The following is a 12,663-nucleotide window of genomic DNA, read 5'->3' as shown; positions in this document are numbered from 1 at the left end:
TAGGTACCAAGCAATTTTACAAATCCAGCTAGGCAAATTCCATTAAATATCCCATGACCAGGCATGATTTTCTGAGGCTTGCAACACTGCCCTCCATCATCGAAGTTCTGCTGTCTAACCTTATGGCTCAACTCTCAAAATTATCTGTTCATAAAAACTAGTGTATTTTTACAGCAGGGTAGTTTCATCAACTTTTATATGCACTAGAGTTTTGGAAGTATTTTATTTCTTGCAATGATAATATAATTACGTCATTTCTCCCTTTTCCTCTCTCCAAATGCTTCCAAATACCCATCCTTGCTCCCTTTCAAATTCATGGCCTCTTTTTTCACTAGTTGTTGTTATATAAATATACATACTTATGTGCCTATACATATACATATACATATACATACTTATGTGCCTATACATATATAGTCCTAATTCCAACCTGCTCAGTCTGTAGAATGTTATTTGTATGTATGTTTTTAACAGTCTAATAGGATTCTTTCATTATATATTCTCTCCCCATTTATTCCTGACAGTCCGAGCTGATAAAGTTTGCATTCCTCATCTCAAAACCCTTGTAGATCTTCCATGAATGTGATGAATCGTCATTCCATTTAAGAAGAGGCTCTTGACTGGTCTTCCTTAGATAATCTTATTTCTTTTCTTGGCTTCGGCTGAGATGGTTGTGAAGGTCTATGAGTCACATGCTTAATATTGCCAAAGAGCCTTAGATGTGACTGAATATTTTGACCTTTCAAACTTCCTAATATATTCGCAAATGATTGTCTAACCCCACTCGTTATTCACAGAACTCATCTTTTGTGATTTTTCACTAACTGAAAAAAAATTTTTTTTGTCGAATCCTGATTGCTTTCTGAGAATCAGTGATTCATTTAAATTCTCGTTGCTTTCCTGTATTTTACATGAGCAGCTTGAGGACACAACTCCAGCCGCTGACCTGGAGATCTCAGCCAAATGTACAAATTCGTCATTTACAAGCTGTGCGTTGCATGGAACTAACCACAGGACATGTCTTTGCTAAGCTTTCTCTGACTGTGTAGCTAGGATCAGCTTTCACCTTTTCCAGGAGCGTGCTGTTCATTTCACCTGAGCCTAGATTAGAAGTGTCTTTAACGTTTCTCTTCCTAACTCGGCTTATGATGGTCTGGCTATTCTTTGAGACAATCTCTATTTTCTCCGCCGTGCTTCTCCACTCCCTTCTGAACCCTCCAATTTAATTAACACCCTTCTCATATATCTATTAGCAATCTGTTCAGTGCAGTTTAGACTCTTGCATGTTTCTCAAAACTCTTCAAACTTTTGCTATTTTTTTTAATTCTCCTTTTTTTCTGCTTTTAGTTGGGGCCTTGTGTAGCCTCAAGATCACTACATAGCAAAGATGACCTTGAACCCTTGTCCTCCAAAATGTTCCAGGCTGCCAAACTTCAGGTTCAAAGCAACTTCCTCATATTTAGGTGTTTTTTTTTTTTTAGTAGTACTCTGTTTCTAGACACCACAGTCTGCCATTTTTATTAAATTTCTATATATTTAGATATGTGTGTGTGTGTGTGTGTGTGTGTGTGTGTGTGTGTGTGTGTGTGTGTGTGAGAGAGAGAGAGAGAGAGAGAGAGAGAGAGAGAGAGAGAGTGTGTGTGTGTGTGCGCGTGTGTGTGTGCAGTCTCAGGTCATGAATCTTCATAGCAACCATCTTTACCCACTGAACCATCTCAAAGGCACTTTTTCTTGTCACATTGTATACTTGTGAATTTGGGCTGAATTCATTTACATTTAAAGCAATCGTTTGTAAGGGATGCCTCTGTCATCTGGCAATAAAATAAAGCAGCTTCTCTGATTTCCTACGTTGCTGTGTTTTATGCTCCGGTGATGCTTTCTTTATAGTGGAATGTTTGAACTGTTTTCTCCTTTCCTTCTATAGATAACATCTCACTATTTCCCCTGTAGTTAGAGAGAATGCATTTCACATGTCTCTGCCTCTTTAGATCTCTATGATGCCTAATCTCCTCAGGTCTATATTTTATTTTGGTTTCTATTATTTTTTTAGGTGTTCTGTCTCTTCATTGCCATTTCCATTTTGTTCAAAAGTTGCTTTTTGACTTCCTTCACACCTTTCTAGGGTTGTGTAAGCATCTTAAAGCCAGAACTTTCTCAGAGTCAGTTTCTTTGGACTTCATATTTTTAATTATATCCTATTTTTATATTCCTTTGTATGCATCATGATTTTCATAACATGATAGTTCTGGAAATAAGATTCTCCCCACTTCTCTAGGATCTGCTATGTTGTTTTTGTGTATATGATGTTGGTAGTGTGTTTTGCTGTAAGCTGTCTCTGCCAGGAACCAGGTAGAGAGTAAACTTAAGGTTTTCTTACTTGTGTTCTGACCTGTATCTTCTTCTGGAAATTCACTGCGGCTTTCTAATATACATATGTGTATGGTTATGTGTATCTATGCATGCATATGTGTGTATATATGTTTGTGTGCGTGATTTTGAGTATCTTCATTTTTAACATCTGGTTCACTAAGCAGAAAAAAATGTGAAGCGATGAGGATAAAGTTCCATTGCTTTGAATGTCCTGGACATTATTTCATCTAGCGGAGAAGCTTGTAATCATGGCGAGATATATTTTAAAAGGCCACTTGCCCATTGTGTGACCACAAATAGTAGCAATGAGAGCATGTAAAGGATAGCGTCCTCTTTTCCGATCATGGTGCTTACAAGTGGCTTATGGGATACATGCAAGACTCTCTGTTGAGGATCCAGAGGTGGAGAATGTGGAACTATTACTCTGCCAAGAACAGAGACAGACCAAAATTAACCACAGTTTACCATCTACATGTTCCAAAATATTGTAGTTAAATATGAACTGGATGACATCCAGACGCCTATAGCACCTGTGCGGTAAATGTTGGAGGAACATTTTTCTTATTAGTAATATACCTCTGTGATCATGCAGATTCTGCAGTTGTTATCAAGGTAAGGACCCTAATCCCACATGCCTATCTATCTTCCTAGGCACCCATCCAATTTTCTTTATCAAGTACATTTTGAAGATGAAACAAAACATAATTCTGTGTTTGGGAAATTTATAACAGAGAGATGAGAGCAGTGGTAATAGGAGAAGGATAAGTTAATACAGGAACCTGCCTATGATTATTTTAATCTCATGTATGCAGTGGGAATCTAATTTAAAATGAGTAAAGTGGAAGTAAGGAAGAGGCATACTTAAGAAGCATTCTGCAAAAATAATGAATAATGACCCTGAGGGGAAAGAGAGGTTTGAAATTTCTCAAGTTTATAGTGTTCCAGATACGTGTACATTTGCATTAAGTTATAATCCCGGGGGCGGGGAAGAATTTGATAGGAATTATTCATTAGACAAGAGGGCAAACTCAAATACAGCTTCTAATAACAGTGTTGTAGGAAAATGTTGAAGAATCGTTTTTCGTAGCAGTACTATGTTGCTATGGTTAGTGTTTGGATGCCAGGGAACTATAAAGACAGATAATGTAAAGACAGTTAATATTTGATTGTGGTTAATAGATAAGGTTTTGCATATACTTCTCTCATTTTTCTTTTTGATTCTGAAAGTGTAAGAATTCATCAGTGTTTATGTCTGTCCACGTTCTGAAGTGGTGCTCTGTCATAGTCTCTAATGACAACTTACTCATTCTGTGAGTCTGTAAACCTTGAAAAACTAGACTGTTTTACTTTGGGGGGGGCGGTCTTAAACCATTTTAACTTCACAACCAAAGTGACCATCAAATATTATGATGTTAACGTTGTGATTTTTTTCCATTATGTTTTTCATTATGGTTTTATTATAGGACTTTTCAAAGGCACTTGACTCCTATGTTAGTTTTTTTTTTAATTGGAGGTATTCAAATTTATGCTGACTACTTGAAATGGCTGGATTCCATTAAACAGGAGCTTCTGAGAGATCAAAACGTATTCAAATGCTGAACCTTGACATGTTTCTTGCATTTTCTTTCAGGTTGACAATAAATGCCCTTGCAAGGAAGCTCAATGCTTATTGGAAGGAAAAAATATCTCAAGAGAATTTTGAGCCCTTACCTACTTCCAGGCTAGTACCATAAACAATAAAATATAGAGTATGAAAACATTAAGGGTAATGTCCTTCCATCAAATGGAAGAAACAAGGAGAAAATAGTGTTTTTTTCCCCCCATCAGGGATGTTAGTTAACTAACAATAAGAAGGCACATGTTCTAATTACATTGTTTCATCTCTTCATTCTGTTTTAAAATGTATGTGGTTTGGATCATAAATGTGAAGGGTTTAAGGCTGTCAGTTTAGGAGAGACTGGGGGATTATTGCCATTTAAATCAAGCACTCCTGGGTGGGAAGTCTAGACCTGCTCCTTGATAGCTGAGTGCACTTTATAAGTGAGTCGCTTCACCTCTCTGAGTTTATTGAGTTAAGTTCCATGCTTTTAGAACAGTACATGACATTGAGTGGGTGTTCAAACATGTTAACAAACTTGCTTCCTTTTTTGTTCTTGCTAAATATTGGGAGTGAACTGGTATTTCAGAGAAGAAATAGGAAACCAAACATATAAGAGAAAAAGTAGACTTTTCTGAATCTGTGCCTTACTAAGTAAGGAGAAAAAAAATCAAAACAGAAGGCAGACTGCATAGCAACATACATACAGTTAGTTATGGCCTCAATAAATTAAAGATTAAAGAACTAAAGACTATACTGCCCCCTCCCCCGGCCTCATATTGGGGAGCATCTACTGTTTTAAATGAAAACTACTAGAGTAAGTTATGATACAGAATTTTTGTTTCAAATACAATCCGAATGCTGTGTATGTTTCTAACTTATTCTAAGATCTCAGCTCATGTTTATCCTCCATGTTTTGCCAAAAATTCAAATTCAAATGAGATGCCATTTTGCTTTTCAAAGTAGCAGTGATAAATGTAGTGAGACAGATGTTCGTATATTACTAGGCCATGTAAGAGCTAGCAGCAGAATTTTAATAGAGGTTGTTTATTGAGTGTTTATTTAAATTCTAAACATTGTTCTTAGTTCCTTATATGTAATAATTTATTTACTAAGCCACAAAACTCTAAAGTATATACATATTATTACTTAGAAGATAGAAATCCCAGTACACTGAGAACTTTCATCATTTGTACAGGATTAGACAAGTAGAACACAGCAGAACTAAGCTTCAAACTAAGCAACCATGCCCCTGAAGCTACAATCTTCTAGCATGAGCAATATAGTATAGCATCTTTAGCTTCCTATTTACTACAAATAGAAATTCTAAACCCCTTCTTTGTGCCTGGATTGAAGGATTCAGCATGGTCTGTTTGTAGCCCTTAGCAGAGAGTTGCTGCCTCTTCCTGTCCTTGTCATCAGAAATGATGCAGGCATCTTTCTGCAAGACATTCTTCTGTGTAAATACATCTAAAACCAAAGCTAACATGACCTTTCCGTTCTTCTTCCACTTGTGCTGAAATTGGTATCTATGGGCTCTGGCTCTGTAGTTGTGTGGAAATACCAGACAGCAGAGGTCAGGCGTGAGCTTAGAGCAGATTGCAAGTCTGGAGCAACCTAAAGCAATAGAGAGGTCTAAAAGTATGAGGGCAACTTGGCTAAATAGATGTTTTTAAAAGAGGACGTTGGTTTGAGTGTCAGAACTACCTTTTATTTTCTTCTTTATAAATTTCTCTATTTGTAATTTTCTACAAGGGGTTTTGTTATTTTTATAACTAGTAATTAAGAAACAGGATTTAAAACAATGAAACATCACTACAAGAAGTCATAAAAGAACCATGTCACGTTATTGAATAGTCTAGCAGAAGAGCAGTAAAATACTACATACAAACAACTGCACCTTGATAGTAAAGTGGACCTGAGGTGTCTCTCTCCTCCTTGAGTCTTTTCATTAGTCCCTGTTCACTTTCCAATTCAACTTTTTACTTTATGTATACCGTCTGTCATATATATACACACTATAGACAGTTAGACAGGGAAATGAATTCACTTTAATCTATAAGTGATTGAGTTACACAGTTCTAGAAGTGACAAAGGCAGATGTGCATTTGGAGAGTTCAACTCTGGATGCCTTTATCCTAATAATGCAACCAGTTGGTGGAGCCATCATTTATAGTTAGGAAGTTTAATCAAATTCTATTGCTGTATATGATGGGCATTGGGAATATCCACCTAATAAAAGTGTGAATGAAACAATATGAAGATGGTTTTGAAACAAACAGAAGATGGTTTTTATGTGATCCTGGAGTTTAGATTTGGAGCCTTGTGTATACTAGCCAAGCTATATGCTGAGCTACATCCCTAAACTTAAAAGATAAAGAGAAGTCAGAAGTGTACATGGAAGGAGGGGAGAGATTTTGATGACAGTGCTTCTGTGCCTCCTATAAATATAAAATGTGTTCAGTGATTGGACAAGGAAATAAGACACTTTGATGGGTCTTATTTCCTTATAGCAATGTATGATACATATACTACTTTTTCAAGTTAATACATCTCAGGAATAAAATTATCTCATTATTTCCTTGCAAAATGATTCTAGAATAAATATTGATAGCCTCTATAAATAATGATAGATCACTGGGTTTTTTTTAATCCACATCTGGTGTAGTTATCTATGTTGCTCAAAGTACACACATTTCAAACATCAAGATTATAAGACTTCTAGCCTATTTTCCATATAAAAGGTTTTTTTTTCATTCTTAGGACATACCTTTTAAATGCAAGATGAAGCACAGAGCTAGGATCTACATAATAACATTTCTGGTTTTCCTCACCCAGGAGGATTCCTGACCAGACATGGGTACAATGTGATGAATGTCTTAAGTGGAGGAGGCTTCCCGGGATGGTGGATCCATCCACATTACCTGCAAGATGGTTTTGTTATTATAATCCCCATCCGAAATTCAAGTAAGTCTCGAGGATTCATTATTCTTTCAATAATAACTCCTGATTTGTCTTCCTCTTTTACAGAACCACTTTATATCTAATCCGCATTCTTTAGCCTGGTATCAAGCCCCTTGTGCTGACTGGCCCCACTTTAACTATCTAGCTAACCTTATTTTTTTCAGTATACATTACAAAGCCCTACACTCTTGTAAGGCACTATTCCCCCACTTATACCATGGTTACCCTCTCCCCTGTGGCTGTGAGAGTGTCATGTCTGTTGACTGAAATCAATCAGGATATCCCATGCTCCTGATGAAATCATAGCAGGCTCAGGAGCTGAAGTCTTGCGTGGCAGCTTTTCATCTCGATAGCAATTTTTAATGAATTTTTTACCCTGGCCTCCTGCAGTATTTGATTCTTGACATTTGTTCATAAGCCAATTTTTTATTTGGAGGTGTTTTTTACGTGTACAGTTTTTGATTCCACACGCACTTTTAAGTTCTCTAAGCCTGAGCTCCTTGCATCCCACATTGAGTGAAGCTTTCCCATGTAGCTCCTGGAGCATCCGTGTAAATAGAATCTGTTGCAGTCAATACTGTTGCTTTCCTTGGTTGTCTTCCTAGTGTGCCATATGTTCCTTATAGCAGCCTAAACAGTGCCTGACAGAAGTCACTAGTTACCTTTGCTCATAAGAAACCTGGCGCCTTGGATCCAGCTGTGATCTTTTACATAGTCTTCCTTTTTTCAGACCACACGCTGGTAAAAAAAAAAAAGTCCAAAATGGAAGAAAGTAAATGAATGAAGGCTAGGTCTGATTTGGAAGTGCCCCTCATAGTCTCCACGTGTGCCTAAGCTCTTTCTAGGCAGAGGAAGTGAGGCTGTGTGGTCAGGTTATGGGATGGACTAGAAGAAGTTCCTTGTTGAACGTTTTCTTTCTTTGCCTGTGTTGTCTTTTCTCTGTTTCCGCTTATCCAGAAGGGAGCTTTCTAAGCCATTTTACTCCCTTGGAAAGTGAATACAGTACACCCCCCAATCAGTATTTGTTCTTGTTTGTCATTTTCTCAGGTCTACTTGTGGCCACTGAGTACTTTTTTTTTTTTCAGTTTTTCAGTTTTTCAGTTTTGCAGTTTTGATTTTTTTTCCTTCTGGGATTCCCTTCTCTGTGCTATACATACAACCAACTTTTATAGTGTGAACGGGATCCAAAGTGTAGAACTTTACACAATGGTTAAGCTGCTCTGTAATAGTCATAAGGGAAGTAAAGAGTAAAACCTAGGGCCATGTTTTAGTTCCAAACGATAATTTCCTCACTATGCTACAGGAGATGCTCTGTTCCAGAAGAACAAGAACGTATTGATGAAGACTTACACCGGAGCAAGGCTAAGCAACAGTTGAGTATACACGGGGCGGTGTTCTCCATCCCAGAGGGAGGGGACCACATTCCCTGAAATAAGACAAGGGATTGACCCTCCTCATCTGTATGTTCTGCCAGCTCTTCCTTCTGTCACATAATCCAGAATGCCTTAACTTATCATTAGTCCGTTCTTTTCCCTGTTACACACACACACACACACACACACACACACACACACACACACACCAGTAAGTGATGAGAGAGAGAGAGAGAGAGAGAGAGAGAGAGAGAGAGAGAGAGAACAGAAGAGAACAGAATGAGAATTTGAAAACTCTCCAGTAGCATAATTCAGGAATATGACCTCAGTTTCTCAGTGAACTTCAGGAGTGAACTAAGTAGCACCTCATTTTGAGACAGAGTCTCAGTCCCTAGCTTAGACTGAGCTGTCAACCCACTCTATAGACCAGGCTGGCCTTGAGCTTTCCATCCTCCCCCTTGGCCTCCAATATCTAAAGAGCACTTTTATCTTCTAGAGTCGAGGCTGCTGAGAAGAAGCAGAAGCCGATGGAAAGTGACAAGTACCAGGTGAGAGACAGGGCCATGTCTTCTTCTCACACAGTTTTCCCCGACAGAAGATTTAGGTTGAAGAACACTGCCTAGCAATGCTGAGGGATTCTCCTCAGGCTCAGTTGATTGGATCGTTTGGGGTTTGTGCCGATCTTCTGTTGTTGATGTTGGGATCACTTAAAACAGAAGAGTCATGTCATTTATTTTCCAGATTTGGATTCGTATATATCGATTCGGGGAAGTGGGAAGGACACATTTGGTGTCACATAACAGTTGTGTGCCATCTTCATAAGCTGCTCCTCTTGACTGTCTGGTTCTCCTGTCTCCTTTTCTTTTGGGATTCAGGGATCATTCCTTCCTCTTTTCTCTTGGGAAGAAGGGTTGGTTCTTTGTGCCTCCCCGCCCCCCTCATCCCTGCTTTCAGGCTGGCTGGCTTTATAAAGACTCTGCTGTTTTGAATTTTCAGGAGCACTGTCTCTCGGACATGGTTGCCCAGCTCCGGACGCTGAAGGGTGCAATAAGGTTGGCCGTCCTTTGAGGGACACTCCTTTCCTGGCAGCCACCATAGCACCCATATATTTCTCCCACCCCTCCTTGCCTTTCTGCATGATTTCCCTCTTGACCCTATTTCCTAGAGATCTGCTAGTCGCATGTTAGATTCACTTCCTTCCCGAGTTGGGCAGGTCATACTAGTGAGGAGAGAGGCAGTTGAACACTAATGCTCCTTCATGTACCCTGCTCACGCTGAGGCATATGAGAGAAATCACTTTACATAGTCTATGTCTATACAGAGATTGGGTTTTCCAGGACTGCCCTGTCCTCATTCAGTTTGCCTTCCCTTTATTCTTCTACCCTAATTATTTATATTTTCTTCGTATGCTGGCTCTCCTACAAGATCCCAGGAGCATGTCTCTGTTGTGTGCACTGTGAACATGTGGTAGCCTCTGGCATGCGTCTCTCCTAAACCAGCAGATACTTGCTGCAGTGCTCTTCCTTTCTACCCATATTTTCAACACAGAGCTCGAAAGGATGAAGACCCAGCCTTCACCTGGGTCACAAGAGCAAAATAGACAGCGACTGGGGCTTGGGTTTGTGTCGTGGGTGGAATAGGTCTAGTAACCAATCCAAGAATCGCTCGCTCACTCGCTCGCTCGCTCGCTCGCAGTCTGTTGTATCTAGCTGATAAGGTTAGTGACTGACTGTGTTTGGGTCCAGTGTTCTAGTGTACATTACTGTGGACTGTTTGTTCTGTTTAGGAAACAGTTTCTTTTGATTTGGCCAAGCATTCCTTCCTAGCATCAGAAGAATTGACACATCTTTTGGGATTTCGTTCAAACTTGGGATTTTTATGAACTATTTCTTTCTTGCTAGGTCTTCAGTAATCCACCAAAGACTCCTCCTCTACAAGATATGGCTGAACTAAATGACAAGACAATTGGATATGAGCAAATCAATAGCCCCAGCCTGCTTCCGTCTGTTAGAGAAGAAAGCAGATCACCCCCTCGGCTTAAGTCTCTGGATTCCAGTGCTTTTCAGATTTCCAGGTGACTAAAACCATTACTTGTTATCAATAGTAAGCCATGGGATCTGTTTTCCTATAGAGCAATTTAATATGTCCTATATATTTTATGTATATAGTATATATGCATTTTGTGTGTGTGTGTGTGTGTGTGTGTGTGTATGTGTGTGCCTGAACTCATACTTACAAAGAGATCCACTTCTCTCTGCCTTCCAAGTGTTAACATTAAAGGCATGTAGCACCATGCCAGGTAAGTTTACATTTTCCTTTAACACATGACGTTCACTAATGGAAATATAGCTTGGGACTGATAGAATTGTGTCTTGCACGCACCTCCTAGTTTACAAGTGCAATATCAAGCCTATATATTTTTAAAGTGATCATTGACTTCGGAACTGTTCATGTCATGTGGGTTGTTGAGCAAATGAAGTGATGGGGCAGGTCAACTCTGAAAAATATAGTGTTATATAAATGAGGTAGTGCTGTGTAGAAACCCATTGTTCCTATACTTAAATTTATGAATACTAAAGTATACCAAGTATTCACAAGCCTGGGCTATGCTGGCCCTCTGTAAAATCAACTAGTAGAAATGTGTCCTATTAAGTAAAAGATCACTGTTTCCTAGGAAAAAAAATGATCACAGAAGGTTTGTTCCTGTGGAACAAGTCTTTAATCTCACCACCCAGGAGGCACAAGGCTAGTTTGAGACTAGCCTTGTCTACATAGTGAATTCCAGGCCAGCCAAGTTTTCACAGTGAGATCCTATCTGGAAAAAAAAAAAAGAAAACTTGGTGTTTTTTTTTTCTTCTCTCCTTTCATCTCTTACCTTGTCATCAATGTTGTTAGTCCATATATCCTAGGAAGGGGCATGGCTATTTATTTTTGTAGGTATTAGGTGTCTCTGAGGTACTAAAAGACATGACAGCCATCATATTGCCACTAGAAATGAACACAGTACGCCTAAGTGGCATGCCTTGCCTTTCTCTTCCCTACTGTTTTCATTCTGGTAGACTGAACTGCAGAGTAGGCACAGGATTGCTCTAAAAGGTAGAAACGTCTAAAGTGATCATTAGCACGATTCTTTGATAATAGGTGTGAGTTTCTCAGTGCCCTTTTCTTGACATAGAGGCCATAGACTATTGCATAGGGTCCGTTAACCCCTTCCTCCAGTGATAATTGATCCTTTCCTTGTCTGGTTCTTCTTAGGTAAGTCTTCAGCCTCTTATAAACAAAGAATTGTACAGGTGTGCGAGTCCCCTGTACTTCAATTTTTAAATAATTAAACCCTGTGAACAATAGAGGGACATTTAGATCCTCATGAACACGAGCAGATGGCTTCAAGAGAAGATACATTTGTAGGAGTCAAACTATTGAGACTCTTAAAAGAAGTTAATGGCGCCCTCTATGAAAGCATGTAGATCCGTGCTCAGTAAGCAGTAGCCAGATTTAAAGAGCAGCTTAGAAAACTGAAGTTTGTAGCAAGGAGTAAAAAGCCTATAGTCGACCTTGTCTCTGTAGTTTGATCCTAACTTTACCCTCTGGCTATCAATAGATTTTCAATGGCCATTGGAGGTTTAAAGGGGCACACAGGGAATGATTTTGATTTGGAAGCACAATGTTACTTTGGCCTCCCGTTCTTCTGGCTCTCTTGTCTCCTTACACTTTAATGATCACGTTCCCTTTTCTGTCTGCATTTGTAGGGAGATAGCATACTTTGTGCGTGCAGTACCACACTACGCCCACTGGGTGGCACACCTCATCAGCTTTTTATTGGAGTTTTTGTATGAGTCACTGTGGAATGTATAAGGCTTAAGCTGTAAGAGGGCAAGCCAAGTGCTTTGAAAATTTATGCGAAATTCTAATTGGTTGAGAGTAAAATTCTTTCAAGGGTTAAGTGATACCTGATGCTGGTAGTAGTATATGGTATGTAAGATTAGCAAATAATAATTACATCATTTCAGGCTGCATGTATAGTACTATTCAAATTTGTTGAGGCATTTCCAGCTACTTAGACTAAAGCCTGAAGTTCTGCTGAGTCCAAAGGTTGGAGACCAGCCTGTAAAACATACCAAAATGCTGTCTTTTACAATTATTATTAGCAGGTTTTTTCATTTGTAAGTGGAAAATGGAGGTGCTCACAGGTTTAATAAAATATATAGTTTCTGATAAAAGAATATTGATGAAATAATAGTTTAATCAAGAGTTACAAAGCTTTCCTTTGTTGTCAAAGCCTATAGCATAGCAAGAGTCTTTGAGTTATGTAGCCCTGCTTATTAACTGTACCAAATAAAACCTGGTCTGTTCAGGAGC

The 12,663-nt window shown here is 38.9% G+C and overlaps 1 protein-coding gene across 5 annotated transcripts in view; it reads left to right on the top strand.

The window, feature by feature from the left end:
- Positions 1-12,663, top strand: part of Morc4 (microrchidia 4) — a 50,058-nt gene that overhangs the window by 26,905 nt on the left and 10,490 nt on the right. For 4 of the 5 annotated variants that reach the window (NM_001193309.1, NM_029413.4, XM_006528618.3 and 1 more), the window contains exons 10-14: positions 4,001-4,090; positions 6,806-6,934; positions 8,235-8,303; positions 8,801-8,852; positions 10,206-10,378. In NM_001193309.1, coding sequence (NP_001180238.1) covers positions 4,001-4,090; positions 6,806-6,934; positions 8,235-8,303; positions 8,801-8,852; positions 10,206-10,378 — 513 coding nt within the window. The other variant, XM_006528619.4, reaches the window with a different exon arrangement.

Source organism: Mus musculus, chromosome X (assembly GCF_000001635.26).
Source record: "Mus musculus strain C57BL/6J chromosome X, GRCm38.p6 C57BL/6J".
Classification (NCBI taxonomy): domain Eukaryota; kingdom Metazoa; phylum Chordata; class Mammalia; order Rodentia; family Muridae; genus Mus; species Mus musculus.
This window is presented reverse-complemented; position numbering and strand designations above follow the sequence as displayed.